The sequence below is a fragment of the Schistocerca piceifrons genome, chromosome 7 (genome assembly GCF_021461385.2).
Source record: "Schistocerca piceifrons isolate TAMUIC-IGC-003096 chromosome 7, iqSchPice1.1, whole genome shotgun sequence".
In the NCBI taxonomy this organism is placed as follows: Eukaryota; Metazoa; Arthropoda; class Insecta; order Orthoptera; family Acrididae; genus Schistocerca; species Schistocerca piceifrons.
The window spans coordinates 597,539,390-597,559,748 of NC_060144.1; the positions used below are offsets into that span (position 1 = coordinate 597,539,390).

At 38.3% G+C, this 20,359-nt stretch overlaps 1 protein-coding gene across 1 annotated transcript in view; it reads left to right on the forward strand.

Moving 5' to 3' along the window:
- The window catches only part of LOC124709131 (transducin-like enhancer protein 4), a 162,064-nt gene extending 143,800 nt beyond the window's left edge, over window positions 1-18,264 (forward strand). The window contains exons 7-11 of the mRNA XM_047240793.1: window positions 110-359; window positions 1,256-1,435; window positions 3,472-3,756; window positions 8,346-8,504; window positions 14,170-18,264. Coding sequence (XP_047096749.1) covers window positions 110-359; window positions 1,256-1,435; window positions 3,472-3,756; window positions 8,346-8,504; window positions 14,170-14,277 — 982 coding nt within the window. The 3' untranslated portion in view covers window positions 14,278-18,264. The remainder of the gene's footprint in view (window positions 1-109; window positions 360-1,255; window positions 1,436-3,471; window positions 3,757-8,345; window positions 8,505-14,169) is intronic.
- Window positions 18,265-20,359: the final 2,095 nt, after the last annotated feature.

The window sequence follows — 20,359 nt, forward strand, 5'->3', positions numbered from 1 at the left end:
AAGAGTTTTAAATGGGTAGTGAATTTCTGTGGGTCTGTTACTTGAGGTATAGCTTAAAAATATTTGTTATACATGCAGTGTTATTCAGACATAATATTTCTTTGAACAGGGCTTACTCCTTCCATGTCAGCTCAGATGGCCAAATGCAGCCCGTGCCATTCCCTCCAGACGCACTCATCGGTCCAGGCATTCCGCGACATGCTCGCCAGATCAATACGCTGGCACACGGAGAGGTTGTTTGTGCAGTCACTATCAGCAACCCTACAAAGTATGTTTACACCGGTGGTAAAGGTTGTGTGAAAGTGTGGGACATCAGCCAGCCTGGCTCAAAGAGCCCTGTTTCGCAGCTGGACTGTTTGGTAAGTGTCGAGAAATGCTGTTCAGTGTCTGTTCTAGTTATCGATTAAATTCTGTCCTACCTTAAATTTAGTTAGCAAATACGGTTGAGATGTGACACGAAAGCTAGAGCTGTGCCGAGAAAACTCGCGACAATAGAATAGTGCAAATTCAGTCATTTCTACCCTACAGAGGTTAAAGTCAGCAGCATAAAAAAGTAATGAGGACAGATGTACACATACGGTACACAGAAAATACTGAGCGGTTGACAGTAGCACAAGAAAGCAGCAGAGATGTACAATAATCTCTCAGTCCATTCCTTAACAAACCTCAAAACATAGATTAATTTAAGCCAGTGTTTTAGGTTGGGTCAGAGGATTGTAGACTATCTGTGTGTTCTTTGAAATAATACTTTAGAGCAACAGTTGCCAGCACACTGTTTTAGTTTGCCTTTTTTCCTCCGGTAAAAATTACAGGGAGAGGTACTGGTGGATTGTGAGTGTGAAGTCCAGGAGGCATTCCTAGGTAGTTTATTTGGTTAGAACAGTTACCACTAAAGACAAGGATTGAAACTTAACTCTTGTCTGTGATTTGCTCTTTTATCTCTTAAGGAGTTTTAATAGAGTTCCAACATTTGTCACACCTGTACTCACTTCCCAGGATTTTATCAGTGTGAAGGCTGTAAAAAAAGGAATATGTCAATAACAGTGACTGTAAATAGTGCTTTGTGGCAACTACCAAAAAAGAAGAAAAGTCTTTACTACTTAATAGCATGTTTGCTTTGTTTGAAGAATCTTCAACAGCTCACCCTCAACTTGAAGAAGAGAGTGGAGGTTCCACGAGACAAGGGCTATTTGTCATATTAGCATGCCAGTTAAAGTGTTCCACCAGTAATGCTGACGTGTTTTGCTACTTACAGCAACGCGACAACTACATCCGCTCTGTGAAGTTGCTGCCAGACGGCAGGACTCTGATCGTCGGGGGAGAGGCGAGCAATCTCAGCATCTGGGACTTGGCGTCCCCTACACCGCGGATAAAAGCCGAGCTGACTTCTAGTGCGCCAGCTTGCTACGCCCTTGCTATCAGCCCAGATTCGAAGGTAACCGATCCCCAGTGTGTGTTGTTGTTCAGTGGTATTAACTATATTTGGTTAGTTCTGCAATGTGTATCAGTTTTACACATATATTTGATATGTCATCTCACTTCAGTTTAAGAGCAAGGAAAAAACATAGTTCACACATACAGTCACTTACATTTGTGTATAGGCCTTGCTTGACAAGAATGGGGCACAGTCGGCTGTGGCATTATATTAGGAACCACCTAAGCATTTGCTTGAAGTCATTTAGGGAAGCCAGGTAAAATTTGAATCAGAATGGCCGTAATGTACCCCCTTGTAATTCATATCCTAGCACACTACTCAGTCTGACAACAATTTTTAAGCCGTTTTCCATATTAAACCAACTTGATTTTCGTAAAGTTGGTTTTGACTTTGTGATGAAAGATGGAAAAGCAGAATAATATTGTGAAATTGTCACACGTACAAGACATAATTGACTCACTGACTACAAATACATTTAAAATTATGTAGATATTTTGAGACAATAGAACCTGTTGATGGTAGTGTACAGATATATAGTGTGAAGGGAAAAAATCTTAATTCTTTTGTTGTCCAATAGTGTAGTTTTAATCAGTTTTTTGTGATGAAAAATTGAATGTCTGAACAACTTCAGTTTGTATTCACCTTCAGCACTATAATATTTGTACTCCAAATAGTGTTAACACAAAATGTCAAATTGTACCTCAGACTGACTGAATAACAAGCGTTCGTTCTCCTATGTCTTCTCTTTGTTAGTAAGAGTAATGACTTCATCTAATGCTAATTTAAAACCGCTATAGTATTTACATTTCACAGTTTGAGCTCCACCATGTCCTCATCCATCTACACAACATAACTTCTTCTCTCTGTACGTGCAGTTCTTTTAATAGCGGTTTTTGATAGTTGTTAATTTTCTGAATGAGATAGTGAGTTGTAACCACATGTGTTCAATATATTTACAATTTTCCAGTACGTACTATTACCAACATTGTTTCTCAGAATGTGTTGATGCTTATGTTAGCAGTACTACTACTGAATATGTGTGTGTATATGTTGTTCGAACAACATTACCTGTTTCCAAACAGTAAAATATACAAAAATTACTTTTGAATTGGCGTAATTGATTCAGTATCTGGAAATGATTGAATTAATACAAAACACTGCTTGACCAATATTGGACTAGTTCTATATGTTACTGTAACTACTTTCTTTGGTTAATGCAATATACTGTTACTTTTTACTTTTGGACTATTTCTCTAAATATGCTGACAGATTACAGTCTTAAGAGCATACATTTTCCCTCTTCCTTTCATCCAGTTTTCTCATAACCCAAGAATAACTCATTACTGCAGGCCATCTCAAAATTTGTATTCATGAGCAGTAAATCTAATTTTGTAATTAGTGAAAAGTGCACTTTTTACTTACTGTAGACGAAACCCTTACTATCTTATTTGGGTGGATGAAGGGGGGAGGGGGGGGGGGAGAGAAGCATTAAATGTGGCAGAAGAAAGACAGAGAATGGCGAAATACTGAAGGACAAATTTTTTAGGGCACGATTTAGCGGTACACAATATTGTAACCAGGGAAATAAATTAGTCATTTACATTCTGTTAATTCCCATTGTCAACATATTGTTACTTTGTTAAGTACTTCATGTGATTTAACCTTCCTCTCTTCTTTCCTCATTTCTTCCTTTTCCTTTGGTGATTTCTGAAGAAGAAAAAATTATATGTGATATGTGTGATAAATTGTTTAATTGAAGGCAGTACTTTCATACTGTAATAAATTCACAAAGTGCCCAAGCTTCACACTGGTAGCAATTGGATGATGTCTTGGGTGGCAGTAATAAATTATGTACACAAACCTTCCTCGTGAATCAGTCAGTTTGTTAGTGGACACTGTACCAAAATCCGTACAGTATTCCCTCAGATTAGATGTAACACACAGACTGAAAAAAGACATGTCAAGCGATCTGTAATCTGTATAAATATGGTACATGTAGCTGTATAATTTATGTATTTTTTAAATTTTTTTTCCAGGTGTGCTTCAGCTGCTGCTCAGATGGCAACATTGCTGTATGGGACCTCCACAATCAGACTCTGGTACGACAGTTCCAGGGTCATACGGATGGTGCCTCTTGTATAGACATTTCAGCAGATGGCACTAAATTGTGGACTGGTGGACTCGACAATACAGTGCGGTCGTGGGACTTACGTGAAGGCAGACAGTTACAACAACATGATTTTACATCCCAAATATTCTCACTTGGTTACTGCCCTACAGGTGAATGGCTTGCTGTTGGAATGGAGAACTCCAATGTTGAGGTGAGTGCAGCAATGGGTTATTCCCATACCAGCTATTAACACAATACCTGAGCAAAATTCCAGTGTGTGAGGAATTTTAAGCTAACAGTGGTAGCTGTGGAAGCATTCATCTGTGAGCTGAATCTCTGAATCTGGTTTTTGATTCTGAAGAGCTGTATAATGCGGGGGAGGTGGGGGGGGGGGGGGGGGAGAAGATCAGAGTAATAGTTTGTGTGTGTGTGTGTTTGCAATTCTCACTAGTGGCTTTCAGCAAATGCGTGATTTATTTCGAGAATTGAATACCCTCTACATTTAACTACTGGCAAGCTATAATTTACAAGTATACAGTGAGATTTGTACTTGTGTCCGTAATCATTAATCACATTAAATATTGGGTCTCAATTAACAATATGTATGAAGTGATGCTAGTGCGGAATATGTGTGTTCTAAAGTACATGTTACATGAACACCTCTGCTCTGGATTGGGGCATAATGTTGGTGTCTTCCCACGTGCTATTATTAGAAGTTTGCTTCGGGTTAAATAAGTTTCTCTCCTGAGTTCTCATTTCAGTTGTTCCCGAAATCCCTTGTTGTAAATGCCAGGTTAGTTTTTAACAGGGATGCTATCGCTATAGCCGTTTTCGTCCTTTCTTATCTTTTTGCAATCTGAACTTATACTCATATGTACTTGAGTGTCAGCATGAAGTTAAGCCTTTCTAAAAAAAAAAAACCTTACTTCTTTCTGGTCTACACATACAGTATAGATTTGCTGCACTCTGATAATATTAAAGCAGTTTTTGTAAAGGTTGATCAATAATGTCCTGAAGATTTTTGTAGCCATTGAAATGTAGGAAAATTACCTAATATACATGGTGTTGCAAAATAGTACCAAGAAAGTTTGAGTGGTTGTAGAGGCTGTCTTGAGGGACAAATTAAGGGTAGAAGCCTGTGTCCGGAAATGTCAGCCAGTGACACTACAGAATGTTAAAATTATAGGTGCTAGTCTGCTGTTAGGCCACCACTTCGGCAGCAAATTTGACTTTGTACGCTGACTGACTATAGGCGGAACATCTTTCAGTGTTGTTTGTTAACTAGTAAATTCGGAGTAGGAAATAAAAACTTCGAAATTCATCGATGACATTGTAATTCTGTCACAGACAGAAAAGGACCTGGAAGAGAAGTTGAATGGAATGGACAGTGTTTTGAAAAAAGGATATAAGATGAATATCAACAAAAGCAAAATGAGGATAATGGAATGTAGTCGAATTAAATTGGGTGATGCTACGGGAATTACATTAGGAAATGAGAGACTTAAAGTAGTAAATGAGTTTTGGTATTTGGGCAGCAAAATAACTGATCATGGTTGAAGTAGAGAGGATATAAAATGTAGACTGGCAATGGCAAGGAAAATGTTTCTGAAGAGGAGAGATTTGTTAACATTGAGTATAGATTTAAGTGTCAGGAAGTCGTTTCTGAAAGTATTTGTATGGAGTGTAGCTATGTATGGGAATGAAACATGGACGATAAATACACTCCTGGAAATGGAAAAAAGAACACATTGACACCTGTGTGTCAGACCCACCATACTTGCTCCGGACACTGCGAGAGGGCTGTACAAGCAATGATCACACGCACGGCACAGCGGACACACCAGGAACCGCGGTGTTGGCCGTCGAATGGCGCTAGCTGTGCAGCATTTGTGCACCGCCGCCGTCAGTGTCAGCCAGTTTGCCGTGGCATACGGAGCTCCATCGCAGTCTTTAACACTGGTAGCATGCCGCGACAGCGTGGACGTGAACCGTATGTGCAGTTGACGGACTTTGAGCGAGGGCGTATAGTGGGCATGCGGGAGGCCGGGTGGACGTACCGCCGAATTGCTCAACACGTGGGGTGTGAGGTCTCCACAGTACATCGATGTTGTCGCCAGTGGTCGGCGGAAGGTGCACGTGCCCGTCGACCTGGGACCGGACCGCAGCGACGCACGGATGCACGCCAAGACCGTAGGATCCTACGCAGTGCCGTAGGGGACCGCACCGCCACTTCCCAGCAAATTAGGGACACTGTTGCTCCTGGGGTATCGGCGAGGACCATTCGCAACCGTCTCCATGAAGCTGGGCTACGGTCCCGCACACCGTTAGGCCGTCTTCTGCTCAGACAGGCGTGAATGGAGGGACGAATGGAGACGTGTCGTCTTCAGCGATGAGAGTCACTTCTGCCTTCGTGCCAATGATGGTCGTATGCGTGTTTGGCGCCGTGCAGGTGAGCGCCACAATCAGGACTGCATACGACCGAGGCACACAGGGCCAACACCCGGCATCATGGTGTGGGGAGCGATCTCCTACACTGGCCGTACACCACTGGTGATCGTCGAGGGGACACTGAATAGTGCACGGTACATCCAAACCGTCATCGAACCCATCGTTTTACCATTCCTAGACCGGCAAGGGAACTTGCTGTCCCAACAGGACAATGCACCTCCGCATGTATCCCGTGCCACCCAACGTGCTCTAGAAGGTGTAAGTCAACTACCCTGGCCAGCAAGATCTCCGGATCTGTCCCCCATTGAGCATGTTTGGGACTGGATGAAGCGTCGTCTCACGCGGTCTGCACGTCCAGCACGAACGCTGGTCCAACTGAGGCGCCAGGTGGAAATGGCATGGCAAGCCGTTCCACAGGACTACATCCAGCACTCTACGATCGTCTCCATGGGAGAATAGCAGCCTGCATTGCTGTGAAAGGTGGATATACACTGTACTAGTGCCGACATTGTGCATGCTCTGTTGCCTGTGTGTATGTGCCTGTGGTTCTGTCAGTGTGATCATGTGATCTATCTGACCCCAGGAATGTGTCAATAAAGTTTCCCCTTCCTGGGACAATGAATTCACGGTGTTCTTATTTCAATTTCCAGGAGTGTAGTTTGGACAAGAAGAGAATAGAAGCTTTCGAAATGTGGTGCTACAGAAGAATGCTGAAGATTAGATGGGTAGGCCACATAACTAATGAGGAGCTATTGAAAAGAATTGGGGAGAAGAGAAAGACTAGAAGAAGGGATCGGTTGGTAGGACACGTTCTGAGGCATCAAGGGATCACCAGTTTAGTATTGGAGGGAAGTGTGGAGGGTAAAAATTGTAGAGGGAGACCGAGAGATGAATACACTAAGCAGATTCAGAAGGATGTAGGTTGCAGTAGGTACTGGGAGATGAAGAAGTTTGCACAGGATAGAGTAGCATGGAGAGCTGCAACAAACCAGTCTCTGGACTGAAGACGACAACAACAACAACAACAATAACATCAAAAAGCTGCTGCATAGGGAGGCCTCGTCTCTTACGCATGTGATGCTGTTGCCTTGGTGGATGACGGTTCCAGACATGTGTTCCCATCCTCAATTTGTTCCTCAAGACACTATATACAACCCCTCGAAGTTTGTAAATGGCATTTTGTAACGGCCTTTATATAGGAAACGTCATTTGGTACTTCACATTTGATGTATCTTCTGCATATGTGCAGAGTTTCAAACAGTTCCAATATCAATTGTACAATTTGTGCTGTATGATAAAACTGGACCAATAAAAAATGAAATGAAATGAAATCAAATCAAATGGCAGGGCTATAGTGAACCATCAAAAGGGCACCTGTGTAAGACCCTCATTACAAGCATTGTGCTGTAATGGAATTTTTGGTTTTGTAAAAAGAAATTGTGGTGAAAATCCATAAAGTTCGTGTGCAGTGTATGGTAATGATGCAGTTGATAAGATTACTGTTGGGTGATAGGTATAGAGAGTGAAAGCATCATGGGCTCCACGATCAGCCGCATTAGAGACGTCCCGTCACATCCACTGCTACCAATATGGTGAGTTGCAGGAGCTCCATCATTTGTACAGACCAGTGCACCACAACTTTGAACATGATGAGATAATTGTAATTCGTGCAGTGAAAACATGGCTACGAGCACAGGACAATAACCTTATCAAAAGGAAACACTGGTTCTGGCATAAGGCCTTAGAACATAATGGAGACCAAGTAGAAAAATAATACATTCAGAAGAAACATTGAATTATATTGCCACCAACTCTAGCTCTTAAGAATAAATATGATATGATAAATTGTAGAGCATTGTTTACTGAATGACCCTCAAATTAAAAGTGTAGCTTTTCAAGGTACTGAATACATTGTAAATTGCTGATAAGCAGACAGCTGATGTAATTTTTCTCTCTTTGGGGAAGAAAGCATCTAGTACCCATGCACAGATGACATGGTACTGACTCAAATTAAAATTATAGTAAAAACAATACTAATAAAAAATGAATAGTGAATCTTGTGTAATTGTAAAGTTTCCTGTCTTTTGAGGATTAGTGTCATTGTTAAATGTTCTGTAGTCTTCATCCCCCCCCCCCCCCTTCTTTTACATCCTACTTAAAACATGCAGAGAGAGAGAGAGAGAGAGAGAGAGAGAGAGAGAGAGAGAGAGAGAGAGAGAGATGGCACAACATTATACTCATTATAGTACATTGTAAGAAATTGAACAAATTGCTTTGAAAAAAGCCCTTTTCGTACCTTTTGTGGGTCAGAATGCTTATTTTTAAATATTTGTTCATGTATTGTTTCAACAGGTGCTACATGCAGCTAAACCAGACAAATACCAACTTCATCTTCACGAATCATGTGTGCTTTCTCTGAGGTTCGCTGCATGTGGGAAATGGTTTGTGTCCACTGGCAAGGACAATCTCCTCAATGCATGGCGAACTCCATATGGAGCATCTATTTTCCAGGTAATTATCAGTATTATAAGGTTTCATATTCTTGGCTCCAGATGCTAATTTATATCACCTAAACTACAAATAGTACTTTCAATTGTTTTTAGTGTAGTATGAGATTGTGTAAGGAGTGACAGAACAAACTAGTGATACAACAAACAGAAAAATGTTTACTGTGAAACACCAAAGTGCATTGTCTCACTGATTTATTTTCATCCATAGTAATTAATAACAATTTGTGTAGCAAAACAGTAAAAAACAGTCCTCCAAATTATGACAGTTGTCCATCAACAGCTACTTGTGACCTATGCTTCCACCTCTCCTTTTTCCATCTCTGTATTGCAGAAGAAAGAGGGAATATCTCTGTTTAGTGCTAAAATATAATAAATTGCAAAGAATGAAAATGTAAGAACTGTACCTGAGTGCTGTGGAGATAACAGCAAAATTATAATTGTGGGAAAGATAACAGAAACACATTATTTGAGGAAAATAATTTTTTTTTGTTTAGCAAAGGAAAAATTTCTCAGTTTCGTGAAGCTTTTCGATATTCTGCAGAAATACTTTCATGTATTAGTGTTCAATGTGCTAATGTGCCTAATGTGAAAGCAACCCTGATTGGATTTTAGATTTTAATAAGCAATGAAAACTGATAATTTGCTGGTATATATCATTGTGTCCGGAGCTCGTGGTCTCGCGGTAGCGTTCTCGCTTCTTGAGCACGGGGTCCTGGATTCGATTCCCAGAGGTGTCAGGGATTTTCACCTGCCCCGAGATGACTGGGTGGTGTTATGTCATCTTCATCATCATCCTTCATCCCCATTACAGTCAGAGGAAGGCAACGGCAAACCACTTCCACTAGGAGCTTGCCTAGTACAGCGGTGCAGATCTCCCGCATCGTTCCCCTACGCTCTGTCGAGAAGCATGAGACTTCATTTCATTCATTCATTCATTCGTATATCATCATGACACTGCAGTGATATTGTTTCATTTATTGTGGCTGATTTAGACTGATTTACTGAGCATTGTTTATAAAATATTTGTCTTCGATACTAGAAATGTCAGTGAAGTTCACAGCAAAGATGTAATGGAATGGCTCCCAGAAGGAATTCCACATACTGCAGTCGGGTATGTTAATCTTTTGACACTTCCATTAAGGAAAATTATGTAGGGACATCTAATTGACACAGTTTTGGACACTAACAAAGCACTGTCAGGAGTAACTATGTCACAGGAGTGTCAAGTTTCATGTGTAGGTACACATCATAATGAAATCTAAACCTTTGTAGACACTATGGTTTGTAAACTGGAATTACAGCTGGAAATAACAAGAGAATAGTGGACATAAAAATGGAGATAGAAAACTGTCAACCCAGAGTAAAGTTACAGAAATTCAGAACGGTGAAGCATTTTCACTGATTGATGTGAATCATAGATAAGTGAACAGTAGATTACAAACAAAATAAGAGAGAATAAAATAACATTTTATTCGGTTCTTGATCAGCTTCAGACTGTACCATGTTGATTGCAGGTTTACTGTCTAACATTATATGAAGTGCTATGAAGCAGAAAAACATTTGTGATGAAAGACTTTTATATATTTTGGACTCCTGGGAAGTAGAACACTTCTGTAGAGGAGACTGCATAAAACACATTTCTGCAACTTTTTCACAAGTATAGTTTAATTGTTTTGGAACCGTTTGAAATTGGCATGAAAGAAGATACTTAAGGAACCCCTAGGTCTGTTGCAAAAGCATCCAGCATTAGTATGGGAATGTTACTGAAATGTCTGTGACCTTACGTGTAAATTTTTGGTTACAATATTCTGTTGTCTACACAAAAGGCTGATGAGCATCCAAATTTGTGGTAGATTCTATTGTCTCCAGTGCACACTTGTGTAAGGAGAAATCAGGACTCAGGACGCGCGCGCGCGCCTCTGTGTGTGTGTGTGTGTGTGTGTGTGTGTGTGTGTGTGTGTGTGTGTGTGTGTGTGTGTGTGTGTGTGTGTGTGTGTGTGGTGTTGTTGTTTTTTTTTTTTTTTGGGGGGGGGGGGGCATTGATCTACATTTGTACACCAGAAGTCATCATATTGTATGTGACAGTATAAATTATGCTCCAGTACTGTTCATACAGTAGAAAAAGAATGGGTAGCTCTGAGGGATGAAGTAGTGAAGGCAGCAGAGGATCAAGTAGGTAATAAGAAGACGGCTAGTAGAAATCCTTGGGTAACAGAAGAAATATTAAATTTAATTGATGAAAGGAGAAAATATAGAAATTCAGTAAATGAAGCAGGCAAAAAGGAATACAAATGTCTCAAAAATGAGATTGACAGGAAGCAGGGATGGTTAGAGGACAAATGTAAGGATGTAGAGGCTCATCTCACTAAGGGTAAGATAGATACTGCCTACAGGAAAATTAAAGAGACCTTTGGAGAAAAGAGAACCACTTGCATGAATATCAATAGCTCAGATGGAAACCCAGTTCTAAGCAAAGAAGGGAAAGCAGAAAGGTGGAAGGGGTATATAGAGGGTCTATACAAGGGCGATGTACTTGAGGACAATATTATGGAAACGGAAGAGGATGTAGATGGAGATGAAATGAACTATCCGTTTAATAAGTCACAGCTGCAAAATACTAAGGCGAATTATTTGCAGATGAATGGAAAAACTGGTAAAAGCTGACCTCGGGGAAGATTAGTTTGGATTCCGTAAAAATGTTGGAACACGTGAGGCAATACTGACCTACAACTTATCTTAGAAGAAACATTAAGGAAAGCCAAACCTACATTTCTAGCATTTGTAGACTTAGAGAAAGCTTTTGACAATGTTGACTGGAATACTCTCTTTCAAATTCTGAAGGTGGCAGGGTTAAAATACAGGGAGCGAAAGGCTATTTATAATTTGTACAGAAAGCAGATGGCAGTTACAAGAGTCGAGGAACATGAAAGGGAAACAGTGGTTGGGAAGGGAGTGAGACAGGGTTGTAGCCTATCCCTAATGTTATTCAATCTGTATATTGAGCAAGCAGTGAAGGAAACAAAAGTAAAATTCGGAATAGGTATTAAAATCCATGGAGAAGAAATAAAATCTTTGAAGGTCACTGATGACATTGTAATTCTGCCAGAGACAGCAAATGACTTGGAAGAGCAGTTGAATGGAATGGACAGTGTCTTGAAAGGAGGATATAAGCTGAACATCAACCAAAGCAAAACAAGGATAATGGAATGTAGTTGAATTAAGTTGGGTGATGCTGAGGGAATTAGATTAGGAAATGAGACACTTAAAGTAGTAAAGGAGTTTTGCTATTTGGGGAGCAAAATAACTGATGATGGTCGAAGTAGAGAGGATATAAAGTGTAGACTGGCAATGGCAAGGAATGCGTTTCTGAAGAAGAGAAATTTGTTAACATCGAGTACAGATTTAAGTGTCAGGATGTCGTTTCTGAAAGTATTTGCATGGAGTGTAGCCATGTATGGAAGCGAAACGTGGACGATAAATAGTTTGGACAAGAAGAGAATAGAAGCTTTCGAAATGTGGTGCTACAGAAGAATGCTGAAGATTAGATGTGTAGATCACATAACTAATGAGGAGGTATTGAATAGAATTGGGGAGAAGAGGAGTTCGTGGCACAACTTGACAAGAAGAAGGGACCGGTTGGTAGGACATGTTCTGAGGCATCAAGGGATCACCAATTTAGTATTGGAGGGCAGCGTGGAGGGTAAAAATCATAGGGGGAGACCAAGAGATGAATACACTAAGCAGATTCAGAAGGATGTAGGTTGCAGTAGGTACTGGGCTTGCACAGGATAGAGTAGCATGCAGAGCTGCATCAAACCAGTCTCATGACTGAAGAGCACAACAACAAGAACTACTACTACTACTACTGCTACTACTACAACAACTGTTACTCCTCCTCCTGTACCACTGAATTATTATGGGTGACTGAAATGTGTGTTCATACTGTATTCCTTCCCATCTCAATGGTGTTTTCATTGGTTGATTAGTGATTCTGCTCGAGGGAAAGCTCTTCTGCTCTGTCATTGCTTAATCTGTTGATCAGTTTCCATCTTCAGTACACAAAATAAAGTTCTCAGTTTTTTAATGTAGATTCCTCAGACAAATATTAAGGACTGTATTTATAGAGGAAAGTAGATGTAGATAGGATTGTTGAAGTATTGATACTGTAAACTGAGACAACTTTGCCAAGCAAGACAGCTTTGCCACTTTATGAAGTAAGATTTTATTTGGCACCCTACCAGATTCCTTAATCATCCAGTAGAGGTGCAAGTGCTTTCATTGCACATGGCAATCTATGAAAACGACAGATTTTGCATGCATTTTAGGTGTACAGAAGTGTCTCACATTGCCCAGTCATTCTGACCTAAGTAAAAACTATTTCTTTTGTTCAGTGCAGTGTATAATTAAGTTTTTGAATCTCTTTTAGAAATAAAATAGAGTGTTGTATTTAGTATAATAATAAAACTTGGCAATGTTGACCAGGAAATGTGGTAAAAATTGTAGAACTTTCCCAGTTTAGAATTTTGCGTTTTTCTTACTTCTTTCATACTTTTTTCCTTAACTGATCTTTTTTTGGTCTCTGCACATGTCGTTAAAATGCTGAGGCTCGTTAGAATCGAACTGGAAGCACACAGGTGTGAAAATTTTTGCTGTGAAGAGGATCGTAACTCAGCCATTTGTGAACATAATCAAATGAATGCCACAATGGCCCAGCATCTTACCCAAATAATGCTTGAAATGTTTGTTGTGATAAAATTCTTGATTAAAAAGTGTGTCAAGCAATTTAATAAATGACTGTATAGGGAAACTTATTAACATCTATGGAGACAAGGAGTTCAAGATGTCGCATCTTTATACAACAGACAGGGAAAGAGGTTTTATTTCCCATATGTGCCAGTTGAAGCCACCCTGAGTGTAAAAGACATGGGGCACATAAATTTTTCTTTTCTGAAAATATTGAGCATTTCTTTTAACTTTGAAGATCTGAAATTTTGTTTATACCTTTCTGTATAACTTTCTTCTGTATAACTGCCTTTGCATTAAAGTGTTTACTGCTTTAAACATCTGTTTCTGCAATTTCTTGGCCATTTCTGCTCATTTTAACACCATCTCATTTTTTAACATACAAGTAATAACTAAGTTGTTATCTGGTCACATGTTATGAAACTAGACATCAAGACTCATGTTTTAGGATGGCTTCAAAAATGTTTTTTGAATTATTAGGTAACAAAACAGGTAGAAGGAAAAAAAATGTGTCCAAGTTGTCCCAGTTTACAGTGTTGTGTCCGTGTTTCTGTTTCTTTTTGTAATGATATGGAAAGACTTCCAGGCAACGAGAAGCTGTGCAACACAGGTTTTAATAAATGTTTGTTTAAAATGACACCCCATGTCTCCAATTTACTCTTCATCAAATGGGAACCTGTTTTGGCTTATAAAGAATGTCATTCATCTGAACACTGTAAATACACAATGACAACAGGCTTTACAAGGCAAATAGTTACATTGAGTACACTATATTACATATTCATTTTGTACTTGCTCTATAGCACATTGGCAACAATGGTACATGTGATATACATGATTCATGTTAACTTGCGTCTTGACCCCTATATTTTTAACTCTCTCCACACTCCAACTGACATTTGTTGTCTTTATTTGTTTTGCAGTCAAAGGAGTCGTCATCCGTGCTGAGCTGCGATATTTCAGCTGATGACAAGTATATTGTGACAGGCTCGGGTGACAAGAAAGCAACTGTGTATGAAGTTATCTACTGACCAATTTATCCATTCTTCTGAAATACTGCAGATGTGATACTGTGAATGTGTTTCCGGCTTGAAGAACTAAGTGTAATTTTGACAATACACACCAATAAGAAAGTGCTTGGATCCTGAGCATACTGCTGCACAGTTAAATATGACATATTGTGAGTATAAAAAAGGAGGAAGTGTTTGGAAACTCTGAAAGAACTCAGGTGCATTATGTTGAGGAACAAACTGTTATTAGTGGACAACATGGAGTTAAAGATAAAACAATGGGCCTATTGTATAGAGAAAATATATGGCACCATTCATTTTCTAATTGTTGACTACACACATGTAATAAATTTTATTGATGTCGTACACCTTTAAAATAGTTTTATCTGAAGTTCTTGTGCTCTTAATGTAAATGTGTATGTAGTTTCTTATAAAATAGATTTTTAGTTTTGCTCACAAAAAGACTGCTGCATAATATTTATGATATTGGCATGTATGTGTGGGAAGGATTTTGAGCTTCATACACTTGTCACTGGATCTGAAGAAATATATTTTCCATAAATTTAGGATTATCACATGTTGGTAACTAAAGCTTAGAGATGTAAACTCTGTTTCTTTTGATGTCTTATTACCATTACTCATTTTATGGTAACTTTCTTTAATACTTCAGATGTCCCTAAGTTATTTTAATTGTTTTTGCTTATCTTGTTTCTACAGAATTAGTCAAGATTTGTAAAATGTGAGTCAAATTGCTTAGTTTTTGAGGTATTTTCTCATTATGTCATATTATGAAAGCCTTTGTCGTTGTTGAATAACCAATATTAAGTGGACCACATATGATCACTGTTTGAAATGATTATTGTGTTTGACAGTTGTGGAGAATATTGTCTGAAGCTCAAAGTTGTTCACTCAAATATCTTGAATGGTACTACAATGGTAAAACCTTTGTCCGTAGTTTTGTTTGGCTGTATTGAAAGTTATATCAGCCTGGAGGAATCATTCTTTTTTGTTATTTGATATCTTTGTAGGGTGCTGAACACCATAACGCAAAAGCTGATGTTTTTTGACCTGAAAATAATTTATTATTCACAAACATTGTTTTATTGTGAATGCTTTTGTTAATTACATCTTCGTACTTTGATAAATATTGTTGCTCTACTCAACTGTACAATGTGAGAATAATAGATTTCTGTCATTATTGACTTTTTTATTTTTTCATTCATAATTATAAATATGATGAAAATAAAATAAATTTGACATTTTTGTTTGTAAGCAGTGTTCCATGTGGTCTCTAAATTATAATGCATTGATATTAATATAGATCTACCTAAGTGAGCAACTCACTCTATAATCACTTTGTTCAAATTTCTTTATTATGTTTCTATTGATTTAATCAATTGAACTGTACAGCTTTATTACCTTTCTATGTAGTAATTGAGTAACTAAATCACAAAGTGGTTATAGGTATGAGAAAAGCTTATGGGTGGTTCTCCTAGCTAGGTTTATACTTGCATATTATTGGGTACTGCTTGTATTTATCAGCAGGACCTGCCACCTAAATTTAATCTTCATCCTATGGTCAGACATAATAGTACATTTTTCCAATGTACCAAACAGTTTGTGATGGGACTACAGATGATCATTTTTCGTGCTTCAATGAACATTGTTAAAGTAAAGGTGTTGCTAGGTGCTATCATACAGCAAACATGAAAAGCACAAAAATTTTAATGTGAAGACAAAAACTGGCTTCTTCATTGACTAAATGTGCATGCATTTTGTGACTACCTTGTGCCAATAAGTCACAGTTTCAAGCACTGCTGATTACATGTACCAATTATATTAAGAAAAGTTAATGCATTGCTTAAATATTTGTTGGCAGAATGATTACAACTGTTGTTCATTAGGTTGAGAATGTAATTTGCCACATTGGCTGCATTGTTTCAAATTATTTAAAGAACAGAACCTTATATTAAACATTCAAACATGTTTTTCAAGTGTGATACCCATTTGAAAATGCAAACATAAAACACACACACATCAGTTTTGATCTAGACAACTACCAGTGTGGTAACCTGTATCACCTGAATTTGATGGAGATAGGTGGAATTTTTATTTTTATGTCTTTTCTGTGGGACAGGCTTGTGGTGGTGTGTTTTCTATCACTAAATTACTCTCTTTATTACTAACATCTTTGCTATGTTTCTGTTCTGGTTTTTAAAATTTGTATCATCTTCTTCACATCCATAAGGTGCATTTTTCAAGTCTTTTCAATAGAGTAGAGGACATATTTGCCGTTAAAAGATGCAGCCAAACTTCTTTGATGTCTTGCCATTTTTTCTTCCTTGTTTGAGAACAAGAAAGAAGTGGAGCAGCAGCTACATATTCTTTGCAATACAGTAATTAGCAAATCTTTTCTCACAGAGACACTAGATATAATGCTTTGTTCCAGTTTTAGCTTTGCAATTCGAGCTTTATGGAGCTGTAAAAGTCATATATTGCATTTTGTAGAAAGACATTTTAATAATGCTGTTTGCTAGTTTGTTTACAATAGTAGTATTGTGACATACCATTGAGTGCCTAACTTCAGTGATGACATGGAATTTGTTTTAGATCAAGATTATGCTAATCTGATCACTGTTTCAAGCATTGGTATCTGTTCTTGTTAATTGATGAAACTAAGTTTTACTGTTGCCTTTTGTGAGAATGTTTTCTTGTGGATGCTTTTTATGGTCAGTTTGAAGTTAAAATTTTTCAAGACTCTAAAACCATATTTCTGACCCCATATCTTCATTGAAAGGAAAGTTATAATTTTCCATAGAGAATAATGTTATAATTTTCTTCTAGAACATACTCAGGAGTTGATTGTGGTACATAAGCAAACTATGAATTAGAAATGATAGCAGAGAGAAAGAAGTTTGTTAATGTATGTAAATGCTCTCATTTAAGAAATGTGTTTGCTTTTTGGACATGGGATACGTCAGGTTGACCTGGCAAGTCGAGGCGTGGACCAGTTTCAACCCACTTCAAAGCTTGACCAACACTGTCACTCATCAGATATTTAATGCTACTCATTTAATATATTTGTATGATTTTTTTCCCAATAAGCAGTGCTATACTGTGAATTATGGCTTCAAATATACAGCAAATACGTGCTGCTGTTGTACAGGTTGTTTACCTGAAAGGGGGAAAATTTGATATTTTATTTTTATAGCCAGTGCACACTTGAAAATTTTTCAGATATATCTCATTAAGGCAGCTAATTAATGCTACAAGCTATTAGCAGAAGCTCAGATCATCTACCACTCTTGGGCACACCGTGGAAAAAAAAAAAAAAAAAAAAAAATCACAGAGCAACATGGTACCTCACAAGAATTAAGCAAATATTCCCTTCAAACAGGACAAGAGAACATATGTTTCAGTTGCCTCTTCAATTTACTGTGATATGTATATAAGCTATACATACTGATAACACAGGAAAGATCTACCTGTGATTCTATTACTGTAAGTCATTTATACATGTCAAGTAAAACAAGCAGCCACATTCTACCTCAGAATGAAACAAGTATTTTTAATTTTTGTTTTCCTTCTTCAGAAGTGTAAGTAATACACACAGAAAAAATATTTCTACAAAATGTATATTGTAAAATATGTGACGATTTATGTGCTGCTTAATGAGTGTTGTTATTCAGAATTCTGTATTGATGACCTCTTTAGAAATTTTTCATAAGTTGCTCCATCATGGAGGATTCAGGTATCCAATGAAGTTTTCTTTTAATGAACTCTGTAGCTGAAACTAATCCTTCCTAATAATTAAGAGTGGTTTCAAGAATCATTATAATCTATTGGAAGTTCTTCTGTTCAGACAAAGCTGTTTGGTATAACTGTTATCTGTGTGTGACGCAGAGATCAGTTTTAAAAGGGCAAGATATTTCTGTTGCTTTGTGTAACTATGAAAATTAAAATGTTTCTTTGTGCATAATAAAAAATGATATATCATTTAATGTTAAATTTTGTGTTTACTAAGGATTATGCACCTGATTTTTGATTTGTTTGTGAATAACAAATTTCATGCCTTCTACTGTCTGATTACTGCCTACATTTCCTCATGTCCAGTCTGTCTTACAAATGTCTAGTGTCTCTCTCTCTCTCTCTCTCTCTCTCTCTCTCTCTCTCTCTCTCTCTCTCACACACACACACACACACACACACACACACACACACACAGTGGGAACAAAGAATATATCCATGGTAAATTATTTAGACTGCTCTTGAATCAAAAAGTATTTTGTTAGTTTTGTTACAAAAAGGTACACCACAGGTTCTAGAGAGAACACTTGTGGCACTGCATACAGTGTGACCCAAAAAGTATACATACTTTAGGAGAATGACACAAACTGCAGACGTAATCCTATAATTAAATTTTCCTCTGCTGTAGTGTGTGTATTGTGGTTGGTAGTACAGATAAGTTGGTTAATTGAAACTTGGACAGAATGCAAAATTTGCTCATATGTGTTGGGTCACGATAGATTCACGTACGTTCTGATACACTGTTTTAATTTGTCAGGGCTTTTCTGAACGGTTTGAGGAAAGGATAAAACGTTCTTGAATTTGACAGTGGAGCTACTTTTTGGTAAAAAAAATTAACAATCTTAAGTATTTCTGTTTCAGGGGAATGCAATTTTTCCAACCTTTGCCAAGGGAGTAGATTCCATCTGGAATGTCAGTGGACAGCTTGGAGTAAGGATGCTTGTGGAGTATTGGCAGGCAGCACTGTGTCGGGAGTTTGCTCCTGGGGCCGTGGGGTAGTTCTCTTGTGACCTTCTGTACCACGCTACATCAACTTGGTGCCGATTTTTGGTTGCTTGCCGTGCCCGTCACAAATGTGTCGACTTTGAGCTGTCCAGTGACATTTCAGTATAGCATAAACCGGTTGAGGAAAATCAGTTTACATACAATACACAGCACGACATGTATTACAGCTATTCTCATTACATGACATTTATTGGCTGTGATAACTCCAAATGAAATGATCTCCTTACAACATAATTCATCTCTCATGCTATATACAGATCAATCTGTCACCACAACATAAATACAAAATCTCTACATGTAAGTACTATGCCCTCTCTGCCATATGCCGCATCATCATTACATCGAGCATCAAAGCTGTCATCTGATTACAGTAAGTTCAGCCCACTCCACTGATATACAAACTTTGCACGTATGAAGTTATCTGGGATAAAGTAGAGGGAGCAGAAGGCTATCTATAACTTGTACAGGAACAAGGTTGCAATTATAGCAGGTAGAACACATGATGTACTGAACAGAGCTGGACAGACAAGGAATATGTGGCACAATTTGACCAAAAGAAGGAATTAGGTGATAGGACACGTTCTGAGATATCAAGGGATTATCAATTTAGCATTGGAGGGAAGTGTGGGTAGTAAAAATTGTAGAGGGAGACCGAGAGGTGAATACATTAAGCAGATTCAGAAAGATGTACGATACAGGAGATGAAGAGGCTCGCACAAAATAGAGTAGCATGGAGAGTTGCATCAAACCAGTCTTTGGACTGAAGGCTACAGCAACAGAAGACATGAAAGGGAAACAATAATTGAGAAGGAAGTGACACATGGTTGCAACCTATCCCCATATTATTTAATCTTGTGATTGAGTAAGTAGTAAAGGAAACCGAGAAAAAATTTAAAAAGGGTGTTAAAGCTCAGGGACAGAAAATAAAAACTTCCAGTTGTTGAAACAATTGGCAATAATATGCACAAAAGAGATTTTATTCTGTTACTGGTTTCAGGCACCTAGCAACCTTCTTAGGCTGTACAGAAAAATACCACAAATAAGTCTGAGACAGCAGACGTGTGTGCAAGTTGTGTTTGCATGAGTGTGTGTGTGTGTGTGTATTGCTGACAAAGGCCTTAATGGCCGAAAGCTACAATTGTGTGAATCTTTTTGTTGTGCCTATCGCAACTCAGCATCTCTGCTATATGGTGAGTAGCAACTTTCCTTCCTGAAAATTGTTACATTCCATCCTGGATTTTCCATTGTTTGACAAATAGGAAAAAGTTAGATAAGAGTATTAAAATTCAGG